Below are 26,010 nucleotides of genomic sequence, written 5' to 3'. Positions count from 1 at the left end.
AATCTTACATTTTATGGAAGACAGCCAGTACATGGTACACAAATTTTACTGCAAAAATATGAATAATATGCATCATTTTAAACTTTGAAATACAAACACTATGAAAATCCACACATATCCACTATTGCTACACAATATTACAACAAACTAGATTTCAAATTTATTTCCTTAGTGCTTTTATTTTCATCTTTATGCTTTAGAGCCTGACTCCTGAGAAAAAATGGTTATACTGAATGTAACATGTTTCGGTAGCCTCATTTTTGAAAAGCAACATTTACCATTTTGAAATTAACAGCACATACAAAAAAAAAGTTAATGAGAAGCATACAGCATTTCTAAATGACAGTCCATTACTTAACAACTTCAGCATGATTCCATTCAGTTTAAACATAATGAAATAAAGAGCCAACAGCAGAGCCTGCCAATGCAATTGAAGATTAAAATGATTTCTCAAGGCTTTCACACATTTAGGTGTGGTATCATATCACAGCATTTGCTCTCCAAATCATAACAAGCTCAAATCCAGAATATCAATGTGTCCTGTTTTAGTACTACGGATTACAGAAGTCTAAGGACAGCCATAAAATTAATACGGAGCAAAGTACAGAAGTGGGTGAGGCATTTAAAACATTGTTGCAATAAATGTTAGGCTAAGCATTAGTGAAATATTAAGGCACACTGAAAGAAAATCAACCAAGTTAACAGGCACAAATTAAGATATTAGCATTATCAAGAGAATTCAGCTCTACCTATGTCATTTCCAACAAACTTGTCATTTCCTATTCTTGCTTCTCACAAATCACTTGAGAAAAACATGCCTTACAGAAAATCAGAAATGGCTACTGTATGCTTCTTACCAGTGCTGTGACATCCTTTGTAAACTGCAGCTGGCAGAGAACGGAAGAACATAGTAAAAGACTGCTTACAGATGTAAAGACAGAATTATGTTTTCATATTGATGTTGGATACAGCAAGCTAAAAATACAACTACACCGATTTCACTGGAAGGTACCAACAGAGGTAAAGGGCAGTAGAGCATAAAAAATAACTTCACCCTCCTTCTGAGCGTGTCCATCTGAGGATTTTATCTGCTGCTTGCATTTATCTCCTACCCTTACAGAAAAAATATATTTGTGCCATTTTGCCTTGGTGCTTCCCCACGGCTGCCTGCAGAGAGCTCTGGTTCTAATAATCAAGACTTCCCTTCCACTACAGCAACATTACTGTCTCTCATTTCCCCCGGGTTTCTCCCATCCCTGCTTCCTGGTGACGAAACAACAGCTTTATTATGCATTTAAAACAGCACGCCCCTTCCTCACATACATCTCAACACGACCACAAGCTGTCAGCTGACTGCAGCTGCTTTCATGCCATACATCTGAAATTGGAGGAATGATGCTGCAGAAACACTCCGCTCATGTGATTTATTTTTCCTCCATTCATAGTAAAAAAAAAACAACCCAAAAAACTAAATCAAGCCAGATTACTTCTGCACATGACACATTTAATGAAGGGAAGGAACATACAAAGATAAATATTTCTAAATCTTTCAATAAAATGGTTATTTAAGATCATGATAGGCAGTAAAAAAAAAAAATGGAAAAGATGCCAAAGAAAAAGAAAACAGATGGTAAGGAGGTCACTGGCATGCAAGATAAGCAAAAACAACCCCCCACCCAAATCAGAAAAGAATTACCATGTTACAGAGCTGATAAAAGTTTAAAACGTGGGATAGACATATTATGTCAAGATAAAGTACACTGACTTTATGCTTCCATAAAACACGCCCACGACAGACAATGCTTCATTGACTTTGACAGCAGAAAGGCTGAATTCCAGAGCTGCTGTGATCTGATCGTAACTGCATACTACAAATGAGTATCAAAATCAATTCCTAGGTCCTGACAAAAATCGACCACAGTTATTAAAACTTCTTCAGAAACAAACATTCGTACAGGGACCAAAACAAGGCCAGCCAGATTTTCACTGCCCTGCCTCCTCCCTATAAAGAGCAGGTTTTCATGACTGCAGGTATATTTGAAATACTCTATTATTATGAATAAAATATTCTGATGAAAGGAGAAGTATACTTCCTTTAATTTCATTCCATTCATTTCCCAAGAAATCATTACAACATAAACCTTCTTCCAAGAAAGATAAATTACATTAAGAGCTGTGAGATTTCTGTAAAAGGAATATTTAAGCTCTGTTTCATAATCCTGATTACAGTCCTGCAGAGACCGCGCAACTTCCAAAGAAATACACACATCAGAACTGATTTCTGTTCAAATAATGCCACACTGAATGATGCATTATCAACCTTTTGACTACAAAATATATTAGCTGCTTCAACGGAAAGGCAATAGTTAAATTTTTACTGTTTAAGTCAGTAAAAATGTGAAGCACACCAATATACTTGTTTGTAGTCATACATTGCTTAGTTACTTAGTGTATTTTGCTACAATATGTAAAGCACAGTTTGAATATTACTGTCTCATCTTAGTTTTTCTAGTGGTATGTGAAAATATGAACTTAGTCTGTGATTTCAACAGAAAATTCACTGATAAGCCCTTAGAATGTAAATCAAATTTAAGTCTAAATAGTCTTTTAAAAACAAATCGAAAGTAAAATCAAAGCAGTCTTCCAGCTTAAAACGAAATATAAAATCCAGATGAGAACTTCTCGATACAGACACATGCCGTGCTCCTTGAATTCCTATGGGAGCTGAGAACTCAGCAGTTCATTGGAAGTTCCACCATGATGCAAAAATCAGTCTTCACATTTTTTAAATTTTTTTCCCATCTTATTTAAAAAAAAAAAACAAACAAAAAAAACCCACCACCACCAAAACACAAAAAAAACAACACATGACATCATGGAAAGCTCACCATAGAACAATTCCACTGAATTAGCATCTTGGATGGATAAAGTTCTTTTCTGGAATAAAACTACTGACTGCTCATTAAGAATTCAGCGTGTTTCCAGTTACTGAGAGCAATCTCTCTCTCACCTCACAATCTGCCTTTGCACCAAACCTGCAAACTCCAAAGAGTAAGCGTGAATTTCTTACTGTGAGTTTGTGTAACAACATTTGGATTTTAACTGATGAGATGACACTGTCATGTTATGATAGGAAAAATAAATTGTTTTAAGCAAGTAAGACATTCTACACAACATTTTATTAATCCCCTGAAATTCACATGGATTTGCTGGTATTCATTATTTCGCAATTGAGTCTACGTGCACATTGATAAACATTATTAAGTCACACTAAAAATAACTTTCCAAGCTTAATTCATATGACAGATCTTGTTCAAGATGGAAGTTTTGAAGATGGTATCTTAAAATGTGCCTGACTTTAAAATTCAGTGACTTGTATGCTACGTTCTTCTTTATTTACACAATGAGTAATCAGCAAACACGTAAATTCCAACACGAATACATCTCAAAAGCCGGGCTCCCAAACCCCACAGACCCTCAGCACAAAGTCCTGCTGACAGGAGTCAGCACTAAGGCTCACCCAAAAGCGGGCTCAACAATTTCAAATCTCTCTATGGAGTGCATTTACATTGGACCTTTGCATCATATGGAGAGCTTCTGAATGACTGAAGAGTGTCATCATTTGATCACCTCTTGTTGTGTTTTTCAAGTATTAAATTTGCTAACCTGAAGGCTATGAAACAGCAACAATTGATTAAATACAATTAAGAAAATGAACTACATGGTTCACCAAAATGTGGTGAACCACATTAAATCTCCGTACTAACACATACAAAATTCCTAATTTCTGTCAAAAAAAGGTTAAAAATGCTATACAAATTTATGTAGACAGATCTAACTTGAAACACAATGATACTATAACCTTCTCTTCCTCTTTTTGGTCTCAAAATGGTTACAAACAAGTTTTCTTCAGATAAAACCGTAAATGGAGAGAGATGAAAGATTGCTGTTCAAAATACATTTGATAACCACAGACTGACATTACTGTGGGCCTTTTGGCAACAAGCAGGTATCACAGTCTATTCTTAAGCTCTGAATTCAGGCACTGTTGTCCTTTATGTATATTTTTTTCTTTATAAGTAAAGGCTTCCAGCATATCTATCTGAGCCCTTCTTCTGCCATCTCTTTGGCAAGCTAAGTGACAAACTGTATTATTTTCCAAATGTCCACATTCTGCTCTTGCTTGATAAAAAAAATGTCTCTCCACTTTGCTTTCAATCTTGACTGTTAAAAAGACACATTAATAACAGTTTCAAATTTTCATAGTATAGAACAGAATGACAACTTACATATTAATTTTGCAGTATCTCAACTGACTGTTTTGCATGCATACAAAAAGCACAATTCTGTACCTTTATTACATAAAATGGAACAGTCCAAAAAGCCATGCTTTTAAAGAAAAAATTAGCATTACATAATTGAGCTTTAGTCCTAATTAATTTTATTCTTTCAGAAGAAATTAGGAAGTTTGTTCTGGAACCTACAAAACTGTGCAAACCACCACTTGCTATGGCCTTTGACCATCATTTTCTATTTTTGCCTCCTAATTCCTGCTTGATAAGGCAGATCTGTCTCCAACAATACCCCCACAATTCTGTTTTCCTTCCCTTTTTATCATACCTGCTATTTTTGTATTTCCATCTAATACGTGCATTCCTGTATTTCCAGCCAATCCTTGGTTTGCCAGTTCACCTGAGTTAGCCATGTACACTTGCCTTACCTTAAAAATTCGTATAAACAAACAGAATTTAAAATTCACAAAAACAAACAGGATGACCAAATGTGAACCTTGAAAACTGGAGCTAAAACTCTAATGCTCTTACTTCTCTTTCCTTCAGGTTTTTTTTTAATTCCAAAGTGGCCTGAAACACTATAGGCACAGTTCTGGAAGACAGTCCTCTTCCCTCAGTTCGCAAAAACGTATCTGACTGACTTAGCTGGAAAATCAGACATCTGTGCTGAAATTCTGAAACTTTCCCAGCCAAAAGTGAAGCCATGAGGAAAATTTTTAATATATAAATACATTTGTTTGTTTAATCTACCCCTCAACACTAAGCTACTACCAACACTCTCCAATTCAGCCACTGCTTTGTCTAGCTGTGTCTCAGAAACTTTCACAGATGGAGCTACCATCTGCAACGATTCCAGTCCTATAGTACCCTTTCAGTAAAAGAAAAAAAAAAAATTGTGCTACTATTTTACCCTTTCTGATGTCTAATTTGAATCTCCTATGATACTACTGAGAAAACTGTATCTCCATGATCTTGGTAACTATCCTAGTACCTAGTAACTGTGGATTGCTATTAGATCACCCTTTAGCCACCTCTTTACAAGGCTAAATCCCAGCTCCTGAACCTCTCTCCTCACCAGCTGCAGGTTGCAAGACCTTAACATCTCAGTAGCTCTTTCCTGGACTTTTCCAGTTCTTTCTCACCCTCCCTGAACTAGTCACAGTTTCAGGAATAGCATCTTCAGCATTTCAGGTGGTGGAAGGTAACAACTTTCTTCATCTGCTATCTGCTGGATGTGGTGCCCCTAATGCAGCCCAGCCTGTTATTTGCCTTACCTCACAACTGCACACTGCTGATTCACTGCCCCTGCTGTCTACTATAATCTCTGGCTCATTTTCTCTTACTCAGCCAGTTACTTCCCAATTTGCACTAATGCATGAGGCTATTATGCATGTCAAGCAAAGTTTATATTTTCCTCACTTAATGTCATGAGGCATCTGTTGCTCTAATTCTCAAGAATATCAAAGTCCATCTGCACTAAAACTTTGTCATCTGTCCTTTCACCTACTCTTCTGCGTCATTTGCTTAAAATATAAATAGTCTAATTCAGATTGCAAATTTTAAACTTTAATAGCAGTTTATATAATCAAAATATATATGAAATAGTTCAAAGTTATAAAAAAGATAACCTTAAGTAAACTAATCTCAATTTTGGGAAGAAGCATGAAGAAGTAAGTTCTCATCAAGACTAAGCTTTTGCCATGGACAGAGATGCTTTTAAACATTTCTTCCCCACATCCCCAAAATGTCATTTCCAAGATCAGGTCAACAAATGAGCAAACATGACTTTGACAGTGACTTCACTAATGACACAATTTCACATGAATTCCCCTCTAAGTAAGGAGTGCATGCATGTCACAGCAGGCAACAAAACATGGACGGAACATTCCACTGCTTCTACTAACGAATGGATTTGAAGCACTGCTCTCAGGAAATTCAACAGAGTTCATAGACAACATTTCTAAAGGCTAAACTTGAGGTTTATCTTTATATTAATGTTTATAGGAGCAAGTAACTGTGCTCAGGTTCCTAACCAGTCATTACCACACACAGTAGACTCGGAAATAATTCAAACATACACAGCCAGCATCATTCTTGAATATAATGAAACTATTTTCTCCTCATCGTGCAGATAAACCTTTCTTTAGCTACTACAATACCTATTAGTGCAGAAAACCTGCATTTATGTCAACAGTTTACATAATGCCATATGAAGATATTTAGTGAAATTTGACACATGTCAAAAAAACTCAAACAAGTAAACATTAAAATACTATGATAATAACTTAATGTTACCATTAAATTTCTGTCACAAGTGTGTTTTGATGCCTGTATTAATAAGGGAATTGTACTTTGCAGTTTATCATTCATTTTGAACATATACCGACAGAAAAACTACCACAGAGATTGTTTTCACTTAGGTAAGTCGTAATTCATCCAGGAATAAGAATTTGCCATGAGGTTTGTATTTCATTCAGACACACAAACTCCAGAAAAAGCTAAGATAACATTAATGAAAAGGATAAGAATAGAAGACAAACAAACAAACAACCACAAAACACAATTTCTTTTCTGAAAATAAAAAGTAAAAGGAGCAACATCCTGGGCTGTTACTCCAAAGATACTGCATTTTAAAGGTGGGTGTTCAGCTCTGAACCAAGTTATTTACCAATCTTATCATTAGAACAGATAGATCCTAACATCCAAGGGCAGAAGATGATCAGTCACCACCAGAGGAATCACTTGCATTTTCTGTTTGAGTGAAGTTACAGCAGTAGACCCTATCTCAAAAGGATGCTAATTGTTATTTTAAAAGTTAATATATTTCTCCCTGTGACGTTCTACAAAGGAGAAAAAACACAGGACAAATGAATGACTTCTATTGTATAATGCCATTCATTTCTATTATTTACATTTTCAGGTGTCGCAACTCTGCTATCAAAGAGTGACACCTCTTCTGCATGACAAACTGCAGCTATCCAAAACCTTTTGCTTCTGATATGTCTGAGTACACTCAATGATCAGTCTTGCAGAATACAAAAAACATCTATCTCTTCATCGCTTTCCTCTAGCAGATGATACGTGGAACCAATCGTCCACAAGACAGGCCTGTTTGTATCCAAAAAATACATCACAGCAAACAAGAGGAGAAATTCCTTCATGTCCTTCAATCATCTATCAACCCATCATAAGAGCAGACCAACAGCAATCAGAAGGAACTCATGCAAGCTGTATGTCTTTCTATGACCAAGTGACTCACTTGGTGGCTGAGAGGAAGGCTGTCGATGCAGTATACCTAGACTTGAACAAAGCCTTTGACACTGTCTCCTACTATTTTCATATTCCTACACAGTCACAGTTCGTGAAAGCTCTCCCCACTCCCCAACTACCCAAACTCATTCCACGGCACCAGTATTTCCTGTAATAATGACTCTTTCTTTGTAAAATATTCTCAAAATATTATGACCATGCTAACAGACTTAGCCTGTTGGCCTATTCATCCTTTAATGCTGGAAAATACAGCTAATAAAATCCACAGCTCCTTCTTAGCAGTTATTTAAAATCAAGTCTTACTACTACTGTGTAGACTAGAAAACAGTTTTCAGACTGCTAACCACAAAATCTACCTTGCTCTCTGTTGTCTCCCTTCCTCTATTTCCAATCATAAAATAAACTGAACACCAATATGTTGGGGGTTCCTCCAATTATTCAGAATACATACTTACATATAGTATTTCATTTCCAGCTCTTTTGAACTTAGAGACACTACATAGGAGCTGAATCACCTCACCTATAGCAGGACATCACTTAAAATTTGAAACATAGGTTCACTAGTATAACAAAATATTCACACCAGTTACAATTTTTAAAACTGGTAATCACTTAAGGGCATTCATCACACTGCTTTTTTATTTTTTTACATAAATCTACTAAGAATTAGTGAGTTATTAATAAAAACTAATTTTAAGCTCCATATGCTAATTTATTAATTCAAATTTAGTAATGATTCTTAGTTTCTTTACAATTAGAAATGCTAGTTACAGAAACTGACCCAATTCATAAATTCTAACATAAGGAACTGAAGACAATTAAATAAAAATATAAACATTATTTTAAGATTATCTTCTCTTTTAAACAAGATTACTAGAAATATCATATGAAGCAGGCATTTTCTCATATATTTGGATTCCTCTGAAATTTCAGAGGTGGCAAAGAAGTAGGAGAACATCTAATGAGTGTCAAAACAACTAAACGTTAACATTTTAATTACTTGCTAGTATCATAGTTCAGAGAGTTCAAAATCAACAGCAAAACTTCATTTTCCTTTAGTCAGCATGCATCTGAATGTAAGCCTCAAAAACATACCAATTGGAGGATGTCCTCATCTTTTGGCATAACGCTAAGTTCCAACATGCTGTCACTGAAACAAAAAAAATATCATGTCAACTTTTGGAAAATATTTTCAATTCATATTATGATGATGATCCATTAACTTCTATCAGAGTTCCAGCAAATAACAGTAGAACAGTAATCTACCTGAGGAGTACCTCTGCATTCTCTCTAAAACCAGTACATTAAGCCAATATACTTCATGAGTTTTGTTTCATTACTTATAGTCCTAATATGTATTAGTTGACTGGAGCTTCTCAGACAAGACAAGGTAACATCTTTCAGCACAAGTAAAATTTACGTTTTGCGGGGGAAATATCATAATGAAATTACATGAAATGTCAGGCAATAGTAAGACAAGCACTGACTTGTACTGTTCTGTTCATACCACCCCCTAGCAGAATCAACCTAAACATACTTAGTCAAATGACATCTGAGAAACAGGTGAAGAACATATGGTTTTGTAAGTGCTGAGATTGCCAGTATGAACTGCTGAAACCAACAGCAGCACTTCATATGAAGTGATAAATAAAGATCCTGGCACCTGTACCATTCAATATACATAATTTAAATACAGGCAAAATCAGGGCACTGAATATCAAATTAATGGTTATCCAGAGTCAAATACTGCAAAGCAGTAAAATCTACACCTAGCACATATCAGAGCAAAGTCTTTTCATGAGCAAGAAAGAAGAATATATTCATAACACTGGATAAAGAACAGCTGAATTCATTTTTATGTCATCTGAGTTAATGTAACACTTTTAAATGTGAACTAGAACAGGTCCAGAGAAGGGTTATGAGATGGACCAATCGGTACAGTTTGTTTTAACTAGACTAACACAGAACAGAAAACAAAGAGATTATATGTGATATCTAATAATCTGACATTCAGAAATCTCAGAAAAAAGAAAGGATATTAAAAAAAAAAAAAGTACAAGTACCAAAAGAAAATAATCTAACTGGACAGATCAGACTAGGACTGAGCTTATCTGTACTGAGCAGTGCAATTCATTGCTGAGAAAAGACAGAAGCAGCACAGAGACTAGCCACTAACTTCAGAACATACAAGAAAGCCCTTGATAGCACTGGAGAAGATCTCTATTTCTTATTCCTGCAGAACTGAAAGTTGTTATCTCAAAAATCTAATATGTGATTTAGTATGCTTTCACAGGTGAAAAATGTTTTCATCTGCGGTTCCTCTTCCAGTTGTTACTGGCCACAGACACAAGGCTGCATTCCAAAAAAGCAGAGTAAAGTATTAGATTTCACAATACTCTTAATCCATTATTCATCTTGTAAGAAGTGTTCTCTAAAAAGCACAAATTAATTTAGGTTTGAAACCAAAGATCATCAGTGAGAGGTTAATACTTTTTCCTTTTAGATCAATGCACAGCTAAGAAAAACAAATCTTCAAAAATGTTTTTGGAGTTCATCAGAATACTGAATTTTAAGACAGATAAAAATATTGACCCATATCTTCCATGTGCATTTACAAAAGCGTTTTCCATTCTGACTGGAGACATAAAAAACAAAACTATTTTAATTGATTCTTTGCCAGTGGTGCCATCAACAGAAACTATTGCATAAAGTATGGATGTTAAATTATTTTCTAGCTATAAAATTGAAATAATAGCAGTAATTATACATAGTAATAAGTAATAGAAAGAAATGTCCAAAGCTACGGTATCTAAGAAGTGTTCAAGTTCCATTCCTAAACATGGATAGCACATGCTTACATTTATTCTTAAATCCTAACAGACAACTTATTAATCAATGCTTATTTGCAAGATAAACTTTGGAAATTAACAGTATGATATACAGCATTGCTCATCTTCAAATTTACTTACATAAATGAAATTCTCCTACTTACAATTCAACACAGAACAATTGTTTTATATAAATATATTATGTTGCTCAAAAAAAATATGTATTAAAAAAGGATTAAAAGTTTAACACTTTCTCTGGTCTTAAACTTCCAAAAGAAGAAAGAGGTTCTGTTCAGGAAGAATGTTTTATACATTATTCAAATTACCATTTAACCAGTCCATTTCAGTTTGCCCACAGAACCTTTCTGCTCTATATATTTTTCAGAGCTCTCAGTGTTTTTCAATTCTAGCATCAGAAATAAGTATATTAAGCAACAGTTTTCAGTTATTGTACTATAACATGCATACACATAATGAACAAAACATGAATAAAAAATGTGACACAAAGTAAGCATCAGCTTACACTAAGACACTACATACAGTATTATGAATTCTCAGGGACATCTATCATGCAAATGATTTTCATTACATTTTTGAGCAAAATTTAAACACGACTTGGAGGAATCAAACTAACGCACTATGATGGGCTGTCATCATGGTAACTATTCTCATGCATTCTTTTGCAGTAATGCAACAAATTCAATAGCTAAGCTGTACATTTCTGAATAAACAGCATTTTCAAGATGGGTTTGCAAAAAGAAACTAGAACAAAAGCACCAAGCAAGAAACAGTTGGCAATCAGTACATGTTTTTTGGTTTGTTTCTAAATGGTACTGTAAGTAATTTATGGAGTTTACATTAGTAATCTGCACATCTCCAAGCTGATTATATAAACAGATGAGAATAAATTCTTAATGAACCAAACTAACAATCAAGTGCAAAGACCAGGAAACCCAGAAATCACAGTGATCTTCCAACTAATCTTTAAAGGAAACGATTCTTTCTAGAAACTCTTTTGAGGTGTGCCATTCGTTATCCAGAGAAGCAATCAGTGCAATCTTAACTTCATCATCTCCAACCAGAGGAGAACAGATAATGTCCTTCACAGCTTGAAAATAAAACTTTCCAAGAACAATACAAAACATGCTTGAATTCTAGTCCATCCATCAATTTCACTGGAATTTATAGGAAGCCTTCATTTCAACATCAAAACACATTCATATGAATCCAGCATAGAACCACAGAATCATTTCAGTTGGAAAAGACCTTCAAGATCATCAAGTCCAGCTATCCCAATTCTGAACAAAATGGAGCACACAGTATTGTTGATGTCCACAGCCCCTGCTCAGTGAGCAGCATCCATCAGGCACATCTTCATGCTGCTGATGACAGAATCTCAGGCTTCTCCAAGACCTGCATTTTCTCTGCATTTACAAAACCTTTACAGCCAGCAGCTGTTAATATAAGACACATAGAAACATATGTTCACTTTGATAAGACATCTGAAAATAAACATACAGAAGATAGAATTTTGGAAGAATCAAAGCACACTCTGCCTACCAGCTCCCCGGCGCACCAGGGGCCTGCTTGTGCTAGTTAATGGTGAAGTTCTATTAAACCACATAAACATCACTGTCTCAAGGAAATGACTTGCAAGCCACAAAAATATACCATACTGTATCTCCTTAAAGCACTCCTGAGAGAAACAGCTCTTCAGTACCAAACTACCAGTGCTGTTTGGGCAGGAGCACTGAAACAAAAGGCTGGTTATTTCCAAATTATTGCTATTTGCTTCCAAAACAAAACCAAAACATGGGTATTAAAATAGAGAAAAAACTGACGTGCTAACATTATCCATCCTGGTGTACGAAGAAGCTGACTAAGTTCTGAAATCTGCAACATTCTATGATAAGAACAAATATCTACAATTGAACTGCTTTCCAGAAATACAGTGAACTGCTATGGACATAAAGTTGCAAAAGCAATCTGATTCAAAAACCAGGAAGCCCAAGCTGATTTTCACTGCTGAACAGCGAGTGGGGAGAACTCCTCAGAGGTTGCAGAAGATAATATACACTATACTCTTACACAAAGTGCTCTGAAGATGATGCATTTATGAAAGAACAAGCATTCACAGTTGGCAATGTTTGAAAATGTAATTAAAAATATTAATTAAAAATACTGCAATTAAAATGTCTAGAAAATCATCACACAATACAGATTATAAATGAAATTGGTTTTAGTCATGAATAAGGAGATCCCAGCCAACAACTCAGTCTTTCAAAAGGCTTTTCAGCAAGTCTCCTGCACAAAACCTACTAAAGGAACTATGAAGCGATGGATGAACAACTAGCTAAGACGCAAACCAGAGCTGTAATGGGTGATTTTAACATCAAGACTTTAAATATATTCAAAAGTGAACTTACACAAGATCAACCTATCGAGGCTCATTAAATCAAGTGATGCAGATAAAATCTTTGTCTCAGTAAATACCGACACTGGATAGGCACAGAACCAAACACACTATATTCCAATGTTTTCATGCTCTTCTACCAAGAATCCATTACTGAATAACGTCTGAGAGGATTCTGACATAAACAGACTATCAGTTTGATCCAGAATGCCAATGTTAATGCAGGAATGGTATGCTAAAGCAAGATATGCACAAGGTACAGTAATTTCATTTACCACAGAATGGTACTAGCAGCACAAGAAATAAAATCTTGCAAAACAAACTGCTCAGAGATCAAAAATAACTGTTTTCCAGTAAAGAAAGAGCAAGTTCATTCTTTAGTCATATAAGAAACTGTCACAAACAGCCATGACTGCCTTTAAGCTACAAGGAAGATGCACCTGACTAGTTTTGGAATCCGAGCTATTTTTATGGTATTTATCTGTTAATCTTAAGACGTTCAATTGAAGACTTCTGGATGGTTATATCCTCCATTAAAAAAAAAACAAACAACACAAAAAAACCAACTTCATAAACAGACATGATCTTATGCTATGATCTTACAACAGAATCACAGAACAGTTTAGTTTGGAAGGGATGTTAAAGATCTTTTAAGTTCCAATCCACCTGCCACAGGCAGGGATACCTCTCACAAGAGCAGGCTACCCAAAGTTCAAACCAACCTGGCCACTGGAACACTTTCAAGGATGGGGCATCCATAGCTTCTCTGGGCAACCTTTCCCAGGGCCCTCACCATCCTCATGGTGAAGATTTCCTACTTAATATCTAATCTAAATCTACCCTCTTTTACTCTGAAGCCATTAACCCTTGTCCTGTCACTGTACTCTCTGATAAAGAGTCTATCTCCAGCTTTCCAGTAGGCCTTTTTATGTACTGGAAGGCCACACTGAGGTCTTCCTTCTCTTCTTCAGGCTGAACAACCATAGTTCCATCAGTTTTTCTTCACAGGAGAGGTGCTCTGGCCCTTCTAACATTCTCATGGCCTTCTCTAGACTTGCTTCAACAGGTCCCTGTGCTTCTCATGCTGGGGGCCCCAGAGCAGAATGCATAAGGGTAGAGTAAGGTGAGACAATCACCTCCCTTCACCAGCTGTCATGCTTCTTTTGATGTGACCCAGAATAAGCTTGCTTTCTGGGCTGCAAGCACATGCATTGCTGGCTCATGTTTTTCATCTACCAACACTCTTAAGATCTTGTACTTGGCCTTGTTGAACTGCACGGGAAGTCAAGGTCCCTCTGAATGATAGCCCTTCCCTCCAGCATGGCAGCTGCACCACATAGCCTGGTGTCACCTACAAACTTGCCGAGCATGTCTCAATCCCACTGAATGTTAAACGGTAACAGTCTCAAAGCATAAGCCGAGGGACATTGCTCACTCGTCTCCACCTCAACATTCAGATGCTGACTACAACACATTCAGTGCAACCATCCAGACAGTTCTCTATCAAGTGGTCCAACTGTAAGATTCGTGTCTTCCTGTTTCATAGACAAGGGTGCTGACTGGGACAGTATCACCTGCTTTGTATAAGGCCAGGTAGATGATATTGGTTGCTCTTCCTTTATCCATCAATCTTCTTGTAGAAAGCCACCAAATTAATGATGTACACGTACACCTCAACTAAAGTAAACAAATATCCTCATTTCTTAATTAACAATAGTATCTTTATCTTCTCTGCACTTGTGGAAATCAGGAAGACAGATTCTGCAGCATGCTGTACCATTTCTAGTTGCAGTAGATATCAACTGATAGAACCATGTTCAGGTGTGTTTTGTTTTTCCCCAGTGTGCAGGAACGCACTCTGGTGAGGTACAGTTCATTACTTACACTAATGGGTCTGAAGAAATCTTTATTCACAGGCAGATCAGGAGTTCAGAATCTGTCTTGTTATAACACTGGAAGATGCAATCAGTCTCTTAATAGATTTCATTACATGTCCAACAGGTATATCATTCAAAGCAAACAATTATGCTCTGTGTCTTAGATATACACTATTGTACAATATTAATGTTTTTACAAAAACAAAATGAAAAAATGATTCATGACTAGTGTTACCTCCAATCTTTTTTAAAGGTTATGAAGAAGACAGATTCCATCTTTCCAGCTCTTGCACTGAAAATACTAATGACATCAAACATTTCAGTATACTTTCAGCTAGAGCTCTGCCATTTCAGAAACCTCAGACATGCACATTCTGTGTGATATCTTGAATAAAAATCCATACTAAATTAGGAATGTGAGGATCTTCTTTCTCCTACTTGTATCTGTAAGCACAATTAAGTATTAATGCACAAGGATTCACTAAAGAGGGACAGGGGTATGCAGCATTTATTTAGAAAACATTTTTCCATGCTCATCATAATACATCTTTTCATATAATATTACTGCAATACTTGTTCGTATTGAACAGAAATTGACACCAAGAAAATAGAAAAAGTGGAGACAGATTTTAAATATGAAAGTGGTTTGAATCCAGATCTGTGCACAGACATGATGTAACAAGCCCCTGTGAGTTGCAAGAGCAATAAATAATGAAATTTCTCAACTTTGTGCAAGGTTTGTAACTTGTTGCAATAAAAAGGAGAGCTGAGATGTACTGCAGATGTTTTGCAAGTATGCACTAGCATAACATATTTGCTCTTACCAGGTATGTTGACCACTAGTTATCAGTCCTTGGAAACAAAGTAGATTTTCCTGATTTCAATTTAAGCAAAAACATGTGTGTGTTTATGCAGCCCTTATAAACCTATTCCAAGTTTATACAACTTTGCTCTAGAGCATTCAGTGTGATTTGCTTAAAGGAGACAAGTACTGACATAAATAGACTGGCACAACAGAGCACACCCATTCTCAAACCTCTGCCAGTATTCAGAAAATATAGGGAAACAAAGACTGAATGTACACTATGGAAAATGATACGATGACTTAGTAAGAACCACTACAAGCAGTGATTTCCTGCTTACAATAAAGAACAAGTATGACACAACAGAAAAGTAGGATCTTACCTGTTCTGTATTAAAGCAATGACTTGAGAATATGTCTTTCCAATAACACTTTCTCCATTGACTTTTATAATTCTGTCACCTGTAAAGACCAAAATTATATCATCAATTAATCAACTTGTCTAGACTTTTTTCACCTCCTTTTCATTTTGCATTTCTGTACATCACAAACAACACGAGAGGAAGAAAATTAAAGATGTATAATAAAATTACTTATCCTGTAAATATATACAGGATGCCAAGTTCCAAGACTTTTCATAGAATGTGTTCAGTTCTAAACTTCCAATTAAGTCACCCAGAATATCACAGAAAGAAAACAAGAAGCAGGCATAAGCTGTATCATGGGCTCACTTAAGCATCCAGTCTTCAAAATAAAGCTTTAGATGTCTGACACTACATAGTGAATTATGCCTAATTCTTCAGCAGATCTTAAGTAGGTATTTCATTCCAAACAAAATTGAACATTAATTCAGAACGCTCCCAGAGATAACTGTATGCTCCTCCTTTATTGTCAGCAAATACTATCATTCTGTACTTCTTTCTTCTGAGAAAAACAAAAAGTAGTTTCAAAAGTTCTCCAGGTCCCTACTTCATCAAAATAATCCAAGCTGTTTCCAAGACATTACCATCTCTTCAGTGCCTCTTGGACAATGAGATATTTCTTATCCCTGCCGATCAGCCTTTAGAACTGACATTACTTTTATCAGATTTCTCCAAACATTTTGTTGCACTTCCCTCATTCAGAACTTTAATCTCATCATAGGAGGCAAATATATCACTGAGAAGACACAAAAAACTTTGCCTTGTGAGCTATTTTCAGTTTTTGATGAAAAATCCATTCTATTCCTTCAACAAAAACAGTACTGATTGCATCTCTGATCAGAAGAACAGAAGTATCTTGAATTTACTAATGAGAAGAAAATGGTCCCTAAAAGGATTACAAGCCTGGAGAGTTTTAGAAGGCTGCTGGAGAAAAAAGAACTGAAAAAAAGGACCCATGTGAAGTTAGCCAAAGGGAATGGCTTTTTCCAACATCACTTTAAAACTGAAAGTCCTTTGTGTCCTTTTGATGTGATCAAATCAAAGACAAAAGAAAAACAGTTCAGTCTGAAGACTCATCCCGACTCAGCGGCAGTAGTGTTCCAACCCGTGCGCTCTGTGCAGGTTCCCTAAATGGACTCCAGGAAGTTCCAAATGTACCAATCCACATGGATCCGCCAACTGCTTTTAATTATATAATATAACATCAGGAAACTAAACAGGTGTAATATTTTCCATTTCATGAAAGTTCGTGTGCCACTTTATTTGTTGGTTATCATTCTCTTCTTCACCTCCCTTAGTTCTTTCATTTATTTTGTAAGCTATGACGGGAATATAGCTCTGCTAGTCTGGAGATCACACAATCACAGAATTGCAGGGGTTGTAAAGGACCTCAAGAGGTCATAGAGTCCAACCCCCCTGCTAAAGCAGGTTCCCAACATGAGTAGGCATCCAGATGAGTCTTGAGTATTTCCGTAGAAGGAGACTCCACAACCTCCCTGGGCAAGCTGTTCCATCACCCTATCTGTAAAGAAGTTCTTCCCCATGTTTGTATGGAACTTCCTAAGTTCAAGTTTTAGGTCATTGCTCCTTTCCTATCACTGCACACCACAGAGAAAACTCTGGCCGCATCCATTTGCCTCCCACCTCCCTTTAGATATTTATAAACGTTAATCAGATCTCCCTTCAGTATTCTTTTCCCCAGGCTGAGCAGATCCAGGTTACTCAGCCTCTCCATGAAAGGGAAATGCTCCAGGTCATTTTTGTGGCCTTCCACTGGACTCCTTCTAGGAGATCCTTGTCTTTTCTGAACTGGGGAGCCTAGATCAGGACACAGTATTTGAAGTGTGGCCTCCCCAGGCTAGAGTAGAGTAGGGGGAGGATGCAGATTTTTGCTTCAAATGCAGACATTTGGTAAGAGAAGGAAAAATCAACTATAAAATATAAGATATAAATTATACTACTTTTATTATCCACTATACAGTGCTATTTCTTAACGTTTACCAGAGAACATTCAGAAGAACTCACTTTTACTCCCAACTTCTGCAAAGCCACTGTGCAGTTGCATAACGAACAGTGCAAAACACCATACAACGTTCTTATACTGATGCAGCAGCAGATCTGATCTCTCCCTACAGGGCTTCTCCAGTCTCAGAAGAGCTGAATGGATCAGACTGCAGCAGGACAGGATGTGTTGTGATTGTCCCTACTGTGATTCTAGAGAGATTCTGGAAGTCCGTATGCACATTTGAGATTTGTTTCCTGTTCTTTGGTAAATTAGACTAATTGGCTTCTATTTACATAAGAACAAAGGAAGTTCAGTAATTCTGTCTCATCGTTTTATATATTGAGACCAAGTCACTGCAAGTATGCTGCTTTATAGTACAGAGTATTCCACGGTCCAAAGCTACCAAATACACATATGTTCGGAGACATAAAGTGGAACCTTTTAGGGTAGATAGCAGTGCCACAACAGAATTGCATCTCTGCATGAAGAACATGTGTTCAAAACCACATTGCACTGTGTGGAAACACAATGGCATTTCATATCGGCAGTCAGTTTGGAAAACTGTGTGCTCAGGCTTCCTCCATTCTTCACACAGAGAACTTGAGGAAATCAAGGATAGAAAGAACATAACCATGTCATAAATGCAGACTGATCTGTTCATGGTAAGATGAAAACCTTTTCTTCTTTGCTTTGACAGGAAGAAATGTGAGGTAACATTGAGTGAACGTTATTCTTAAGAACTTAAGTAGGAAGACCCTTGTTGTAGTGTTAGTAATTGATCAGTCAGCATCCCTGCTGATGGCAGGGGTTTGGAACTAGATAATCTTTGAAGTCCCTTCCAACCCACACTATTATGTGAACAGTTAACAACTGCTATCAGTCACATGGATTGCTAGGCACCTGCAATGTATGGTAAACCCTATACCTGTGTTCCACACATACAGTCACACTAAATAATTAGGCTGAGAAGTTAACCATCCTTCATTAAAACAAAGTTAATTCTGAAATACTTGACATCACACTGAAGTAAATCCTCCCAAAATGTTGTAGAAAAATGAAATGCTATGGTTATCTCTCTAAACTCTGTCCTTTCAGGTCATATGGCAAGCCTTCCACAGAATACATCAGATTCTTCTCTGGAACTTAAAACTGGCTTTCTTTCAAGTTGTTCCAGAACTTGCCCACAGATGTAGATCTTTTACTCAGTATTCCCATAGAAAAATGCAATTAGGAATACTTTGCAAGTAGGTCATATTATCTTACCTATTTTTGTGCAGTTTTTATTTTTCAAAGAAATACAACAGTGAAACTGAAAGCATGCATCTAATGAACCAGAACAGGAACCTGCCAAAAAAACCATCAAGTGGGACCACACTAATAACTGGCTACTTGAAAGCAGCAGTTGCAGCCAACTCTGAAGAAAACAACTTTGCTCAGTTTCAAGTTCACATCAAGACGAAGGCCTGAGACTGTATTGCAAAACAGAGTAGAAAAGCATGAAGGCTTTTACCTAAATAATATTTCTATTATCAATTCAGTGGTCCATTAAATACTTTTGATCAAGGTATTTAATCTGAACACATTACAATATCTCCTTTTCTGAACACATTTTAGTACTTGGCATTCTTGCCTAACATAAATCACAGCATGCAGACCAAGACATGGGAGGCACAAATCTATTTCAGTTGTCTGCATTTCAATAAATATTATCTAAAATATTTATGCTTGGAACACAACAATACATTCTCTTTAATGAAATACATCAGATGTTAGATATGTAAGTTTGATGTCTCTAACTCTAGCCAAGATAACTTTACAAGAGCATTCAAAAATACTCAAAATGAATTGTCTTGCATTTAAGATACACCCTTCCTTAAATTTATGAGAGTTAGACCAAGCTTTCTGCTGAGTAGCAGCCAGGTGAGCTCCTGAAAGACAGCTTAGTGATTCTGGGTAATGAATCTTGGGTTAGGACTGCTATTACTACAAAGTGAAGGACCCTACAGTAATGACGGTAAAAGCAACTACCTAATATTAGATTTTTGAGCTTTTTTCCATTATTGTGACTATTAAACAAAGCCAAAATGCAAATACAATTGATTCCACAAAATAAATGCTCAGTGTCTGTATCAGAAGTAAAGCAGTCTACCCCGCTGCTCATTCTCTAAGTGCTTTAAAATGTAATTTCAATACAGAGGTTGAAATATACTGTTATATTTCAAGATATAAACATGAAGTAGTAGCATGACCTAATTAGATATAATGACTATCTGCAGTGTTTCCAAAAAGAATATTCCAGTAGATTAAAAACATATCTTTGCATGTATTTTTTTGTTCTTCATTCTGGATTCCTAAGATCTCTTCTATGCCTAAAAATAAAAAATAATAATAAAAAATACCTACAGATTCACTATCTTTTAGTTTGGCAAACACTGAACAGAGTAGAAATTAACATGGCTTCTCTGCACAACTTCAACATATGCTGCATTTTATCAAGCCAAAACATTTCTTTATATAATAGCCTTAAAATAATGCCAACATAACCCTTCCCTCAAACACCTCACTCAAGGAGAAGATAAAAAAGAAAAATATAGCATATGCTGTAAAGAAGCATTTAGAATTGTTTTTAAACAGCAGATCATCCTACAATATTTTTTTTTCTTAAGGAAGAAATGTACAAAAGTTACTCTAATACAGACAAATGCCAGCACACAACTGCTTTCAAAAGAAAATGCAGACACTTCACTGTCTACGCAAACACAATCCTTTCACAGGAATCACGTTTTGCCTCATAGAATAGAAATCTGTTTTTGTAACAGAATCCATCTACATAGGTTATATCATTTTAAGACCTTTCCTTCTAATATAGCTTTTTTCCTCCAATATTTAATAAAGGTGTTAAAAAATACCTGGCACTTAAGAAAAAAACCTCCTGCCTGATCCAGAGATTATAGATTAAACAACTAGACACAATCTAATACAAGACAGACTTGGATTATTATTTCATTTAAAGGAAGTATAGTAATTTGAAGGACAAAAACCTGAATGCTTTGCCATTATCAATGGGCAATAAAGCACAAGAAATAGGAACTTACCATGCCATTTTATTTATCACATAATTGTTTGTAGCCTTAAAATAATGAACAAGAGTATTTAGACCTTTATGACTTAATACATTTCATGTAGCACCTCCTGAAAGTACAGTGATGCTTTTCTGACAAAAATCCCTGGATGACAATTTCAATGAGAGAGGTTATAAACTTGCTAATGAAAGAAGGTTTAATGGAATACAGAACTACACGCAGAAGCTTAAACTGTATTTTTAAATCATGTATACAAACATCTTATCAGTGCTATAGAAACGGTACCTGTGCACAGTCCAGCTTCAAAAGCAGGCCCACCTTCTTTCACTTGTTTAACAAATATGGTATCCATAGGCTCCAGTCTATTTCTTTGTTTTCCTGAGGGGAAAAAAGAATATTTCTTTTAAGTTTTTAATTACATTATATTATAACATTTTCACTTTAAAGAATTATTTTGAAATGTAATCCAGCCAGCTTAATCATTACACTGAATACCACAATCCAAATTCGGGGAAGGAAAAGATGAATTTAGTGATGGGATTCGGCAGGTCAGGTTTTTGGTTGGACTTTATAATCTTGAATGTCTTTTCCAACCTAGATGATGCTGTGATTGCAATGAGTGCTCGAGACAGCATTTCTCCTGGCTATGCATAGACCTTTCAGGTGTTGAGAGTGGGAAAGCATGCATACAAACTTATGAATGTATTCTGATAAATGTAGTTTTTTTCAAGTTCATTTCACCGTGTCTTTGCTATTTCATTATCATGCTAATTCCTACACTGTTCAGTATTACTCTTTCCTCTTCTGGATTCCTACCTAGATATTAAGCTAGAGTAAGGTTTAGTAGAATAAACTTAGAAATAAAATCTTGTTCACTTCCTCTGAAAGTGAGAATCAGAAAATTTATTTATAGTCCCTAAGGAACTGTAACGCTCACTTTCTGACTGAATTTTTCAGATGTTCAAAAGCTAAGTCTAAAGTCTTCCTGAAGATTTACCAAGATTCAAAAAAGCAATGTTTACTTCAAGATAAATTATAACGTCTGCACATGAACTGTGCATATACACAAAATAAACCCTTTAAGGTCACCCACAGTAATAAGAGACCATTTATCTTATCTTCCCACATTCTCGGCGTACCCTTCTTTCTTGGCTTCCAGAAATACAGACACCTTTTGCTTTTTACAGTAAGTCAAAACTTTCCTTCCAGCTTGCCAGAAGAATGCTGTAGAACAAATGAAGATCAGCACAGAGTATTACCGCCTATCCTGGCACCTCTATCCTACGTGGTAGAGAATACAACCATTCACAGAACAAATGAGGGATCCTCAAAGATTCTTCAAAACTTGACTGTGAGAGCTAGTCCTTCTCAATTCCTATCACCAGGCACCAGGAACATCACCATTTGGAGGCTACACAGTGAGTCAGCCAGGAGAAAAGACACGACTGAAAGTAAGCAGAGTCTGGGTGGATCCGATTCTAGTGTGCTAGAAAGCCCCGGCATAACGTAGAGAGAGGTGTAAACTGCAGTAAAAAGTAGCAAGAGCAGTAGAGAATAAAGAGATTACACAAAATTAGCACTCCAATACAAAGAAATACTCTATTTTTATTTTTAATTCACTTCTCCAGTGACGAATGGTTGACTTAGCCCAGTCCCTGGAAGTGTTCAAAGGCCAGCCTGGATGGATCCCTGGGCAGACAGATAAGGGGAGGCAACACTGTCCATGGCTGGGTGGTTGGAAACGGTCTCTAAAGTTCCTTCCAACCTATGGTTCTACAAAACAGCACTCCTTTTGGAAGTACTGACACTGCAGCTTAAATACCTGGTCATGTTTACTAACCTACAGCAACACATTCTTTCTCAATTATTAACTGAATAAAGCGTCCCTCTTAAGTTTTTTTTTTTTGGCTTAGTTTCCATAAAAGGAAAACTCGTGATCTAAACAGTCTCAATAAACTGCACAAAATCAGATTTCTCTTCTCATTCTCACATTTTTCAAATACAAATTTTAGCCTCACTGCCAACATTTTTTAGCTCTGTCACCTTATCAAAAACAATTCCACAAAATGGCTGTAAAATGGTCTCAAACTAACTCCTGATGAGTTAAGAATAATTATAAAAGTTGATCTGATAGAATCAGATAGCTATTATTTATATACATAGAAACTGAAATATTAATAAAAAAAATCCAGTGGCAGTTGAGTCCCCGAATAATTTAAAATTTGATTAGCAGGACACAGCTACAAGACATACAAAATGCTCTTTATAAGGAAAAGGTAGTATCTGTCATTTTTAATCTGCTGATTTAAATAGACACTGTACACGATAGGTCTCATCCTATAAGAGTCAAGAACATTTTAGCAAATTTAGACAAGCTTATAGAATAATTTATTCCAAATGCCATGAACAAAAGTTTGCTCCACCCAGAGCGAACAGATAAAAAATACCTTTTATAGGATCAAATATCCTTCCCAGTATTGTCACTTAACTTGATTGAAGAGATAGAATTCCAACAGTAACAAGAAAAATAATAATAATAATAGAGCTCCCACAGCTTTTGTAACACTTAACCCCTTGATGTTGGGTCAGATATTATCTCAGCTTTTTACAAAATGCCCATCAGGAAGAGCAGGTGGCCTACTGCTAGCCTGCTTAACACTTACAAATGCTACCTTATCCATGCCAGAACACACAAGAGGTCAAGAACTCACTCAATATTAGACACAGAATGCCTTTAATACAGTTGTTACATCAGTGTTAGAAAATTGTACGAATTTATGCAGACAAGAGCATGAAGGCTTTCCTGAACACTCAATTTCTGACCAACCTGTTGGCAGAATGGTACCTACGCAAAGAGGTTCAACACTGTAAGTGGTCACTTTAGGCTTTTTCAGCTAATGTAGGGACCAACTTGCAAAACCAGTGACATTTCAAGCATGGGTTTTTGTCCTGCACGTCAAAAAAAGCTACACTGAGTACTCATTCTTCCCAGAAAAATGAACCAGTACCCTAAGGTTTAAGATCAAAGTAAAGGCAAAAAATTAGGATGAAAGTTTTACAACACTGCCTACATTTGCAGGTTCATTTCACAGTCTAGTAATATCCACATACAAGTGCAAGAAGAAAGCCTTGGATGCCAAAGGTTTGGAGATGAATGCATGTTCTTCAGTTCCCCTTAGTCTTCTACATACTTGGATACAAACCAAAAATTCTTTCCTTCAGTAAGCATATAAACGAACTTCCCCCCAGTGTGTTCAAAGCATGTATTTCTACTTTAAGTTTGAACCTCAAGCAAAGCTAAAAAAAATATTTTTTTTTTCTGAAAATAGCAGTTAATTATACTTTCTTCAGACCAACTGAAGACTGATAAGATGTAAAGATATGCATCCAATCATCACTGTACTAAATTCTAAGTAATAGATAACCTAACAGCTTATCTCAGGTCTCAAAGCTTAATACTTCAGTTTAACAACTATACACACACACACACACACACATACAAACACACACATATATATATGAAAATATATATTAAAAATCGATTGTAGAAGGCACTACTACAGTTGTACTATTTGACTAAGACAGGTCTCCTTCATACTGTCACACAAAGGTCAGAGCACAAACTACACAAATGTACAGCAAGCATCTAAGACTGAAGCCCAATTAAGCTGTTTGGAAATTGTCTGTTAGAGATGCCCTTACTGAAATCACGGCATGAGCTGCAGTCCAAGAATGCTTTTACATGGCAAGATTTAAGGCCTGAAATGGAAATCCTGTGTAACGGAACATGAAACAAGTCAAGCATTTTACACAGCACTAAGAAGCAATGCACAATTAAGTTGCAGAATAGACTGCTCGGTAACTATTGCTTAAATGCAAGCTGTTTTTACAATTAAGTCTGCATTCACTTAACCACTTTTCTTCACTATAATGCCTTTTGTTTGGGGAGTAATATCTAGTAAGTAACATCTTACTATCTCTTTCACAGATAGCTATTATATTATATAAAGCTGTGTGTGGCTTAGATCTAAAAAATAATTAGCTATTTGTGGTAAGAATTCAAAGACATTTAGTTCAAAATATTTTAATTACTTTCATGTAAAGGATTATTTTCAGTTATTTTATGTTGCTCATTCTAGAATAACTCTTTTTAGCACCCTTTTCAGCACAACCCTACGCATGCTCAAGAGATTGCATAATTTTTTTTTTTCATATTTCCCACATCATGGCCACTAAGCTTTAGCATGTATAAAGCCTACTGAAAGGTAAAAAGCCAAAGAGGAAACAAAGATTTATTCAAAATTAGCATTCCTTACTCATTATGTTAAATTAAATCTCACTCCTGCCACAAGCTGCCAAAAAGCAATACTTTCTGCTTTCTGCTCATCAATGGCAGAGCTCTGAATGTACCAGACAAGGGCATTCCCTCATCCATTTCCTTGGCATTTAAACTCCCTCTAGTGGAAAGACAACGCCCAATGCACCAGGACCCCCGTACACCTCAACCTAACAGAGCAGCTTCCAGCTCTCAGTTGTCAAAGGAGAAAAATCACATAGTCCCAGCATATCTGATCTTTGTAATCCTAGTTGGAAGTGATCGCTCAGCTAATAGCAACTGCACTACATGCATATACCGAGCAAATTCAGACTCAGAACATACCTTTACTACATAGTTAATTAATGCACAATTCCACCCCCACCTCAATACTCACACCCTCTGGGCACAGAAATGCTTACAGTTAGAACTGCTTATTATCATGAAACCTCCTGCAGCCTCAGATACACTCGTCATTCACTCCCAAACTAGGTTAACAAAATGAATATTAGCTTGAACAGAAATAGATCAAGCTGTCTTTGCAAGCATCATTACTTGCATTCCAGTACGGCCAGTTTTGTGCAGCTGTATCCTTTACTGGTTTACTTCAGTAATGCAGCAGGAGATGAACTCATATGTTTAATTTCTCCAGAAGTGCATTTAAAAACAAAGGTGCAGTTTCACACAGGAGTAGTAATAATTA

General features: G+C 36.2%; 1 protein-coding gene across 3 annotated transcripts in view; it reads right to left on the bottom strand.

Annotated features, from left to right (window-relative positions):
* ARHGAP21 (Rho GTPase activating protein 21) overlaps window positions 1-21,368 on the bottom strand; it is a 49,641-nt gene extending 28,273 nt beyond the window's left edge. For 2 of the 3 annotated variants that reach the window (XM_031553860.1, XM_031553861.1), the window contains exons 1-4: window positions 21,278-21,367; window positions 15,866-15,944; window positions 8,658-8,712; window positions 858-887 (exon numbers count right to left, since the gene is read on the bottom strand). In XM_031553860.1, the coding sequence (XP_031409720.1) occupies window positions 858-887; window positions 8,658-8,712; window positions 15,866-15,944; window positions 21,278-21,344 (231 nt within the window). In that variant the 5' untranslated portion in view covers window positions 21,345-21,367. Of the gene's footprint in view, window positions 1-857; window positions 888-8,657; window positions 8,713-15,865; window positions 15,945-21,277 lie in introns of all 3 variants that reach the window. The other variant, XM_031553862.1, reaches the window with a different exon arrangement.
* Window positions 21,369-26,010: the final 4,642 nt, after the last annotated feature.

The sequence above is a fragment of the Meleagris gallopavo genome, chromosome 6 (assembly GCF_000146605.3).
Source record: "Meleagris gallopavo isolate NT-WF06-2002-E0010 breed Aviagen turkey brand Nicholas breeding stock chromosome 6, Turkey_5.1, whole genome shotgun sequence".
Classification (NCBI taxonomy): domain Eukaryota; kingdom Metazoa; phylum Chordata; class Aves; order Galliformes; family Phasianidae; genus Meleagris; species Meleagris gallopavo.
This window is presented reverse-complemented; position numbering and strand designations above follow the sequence as displayed.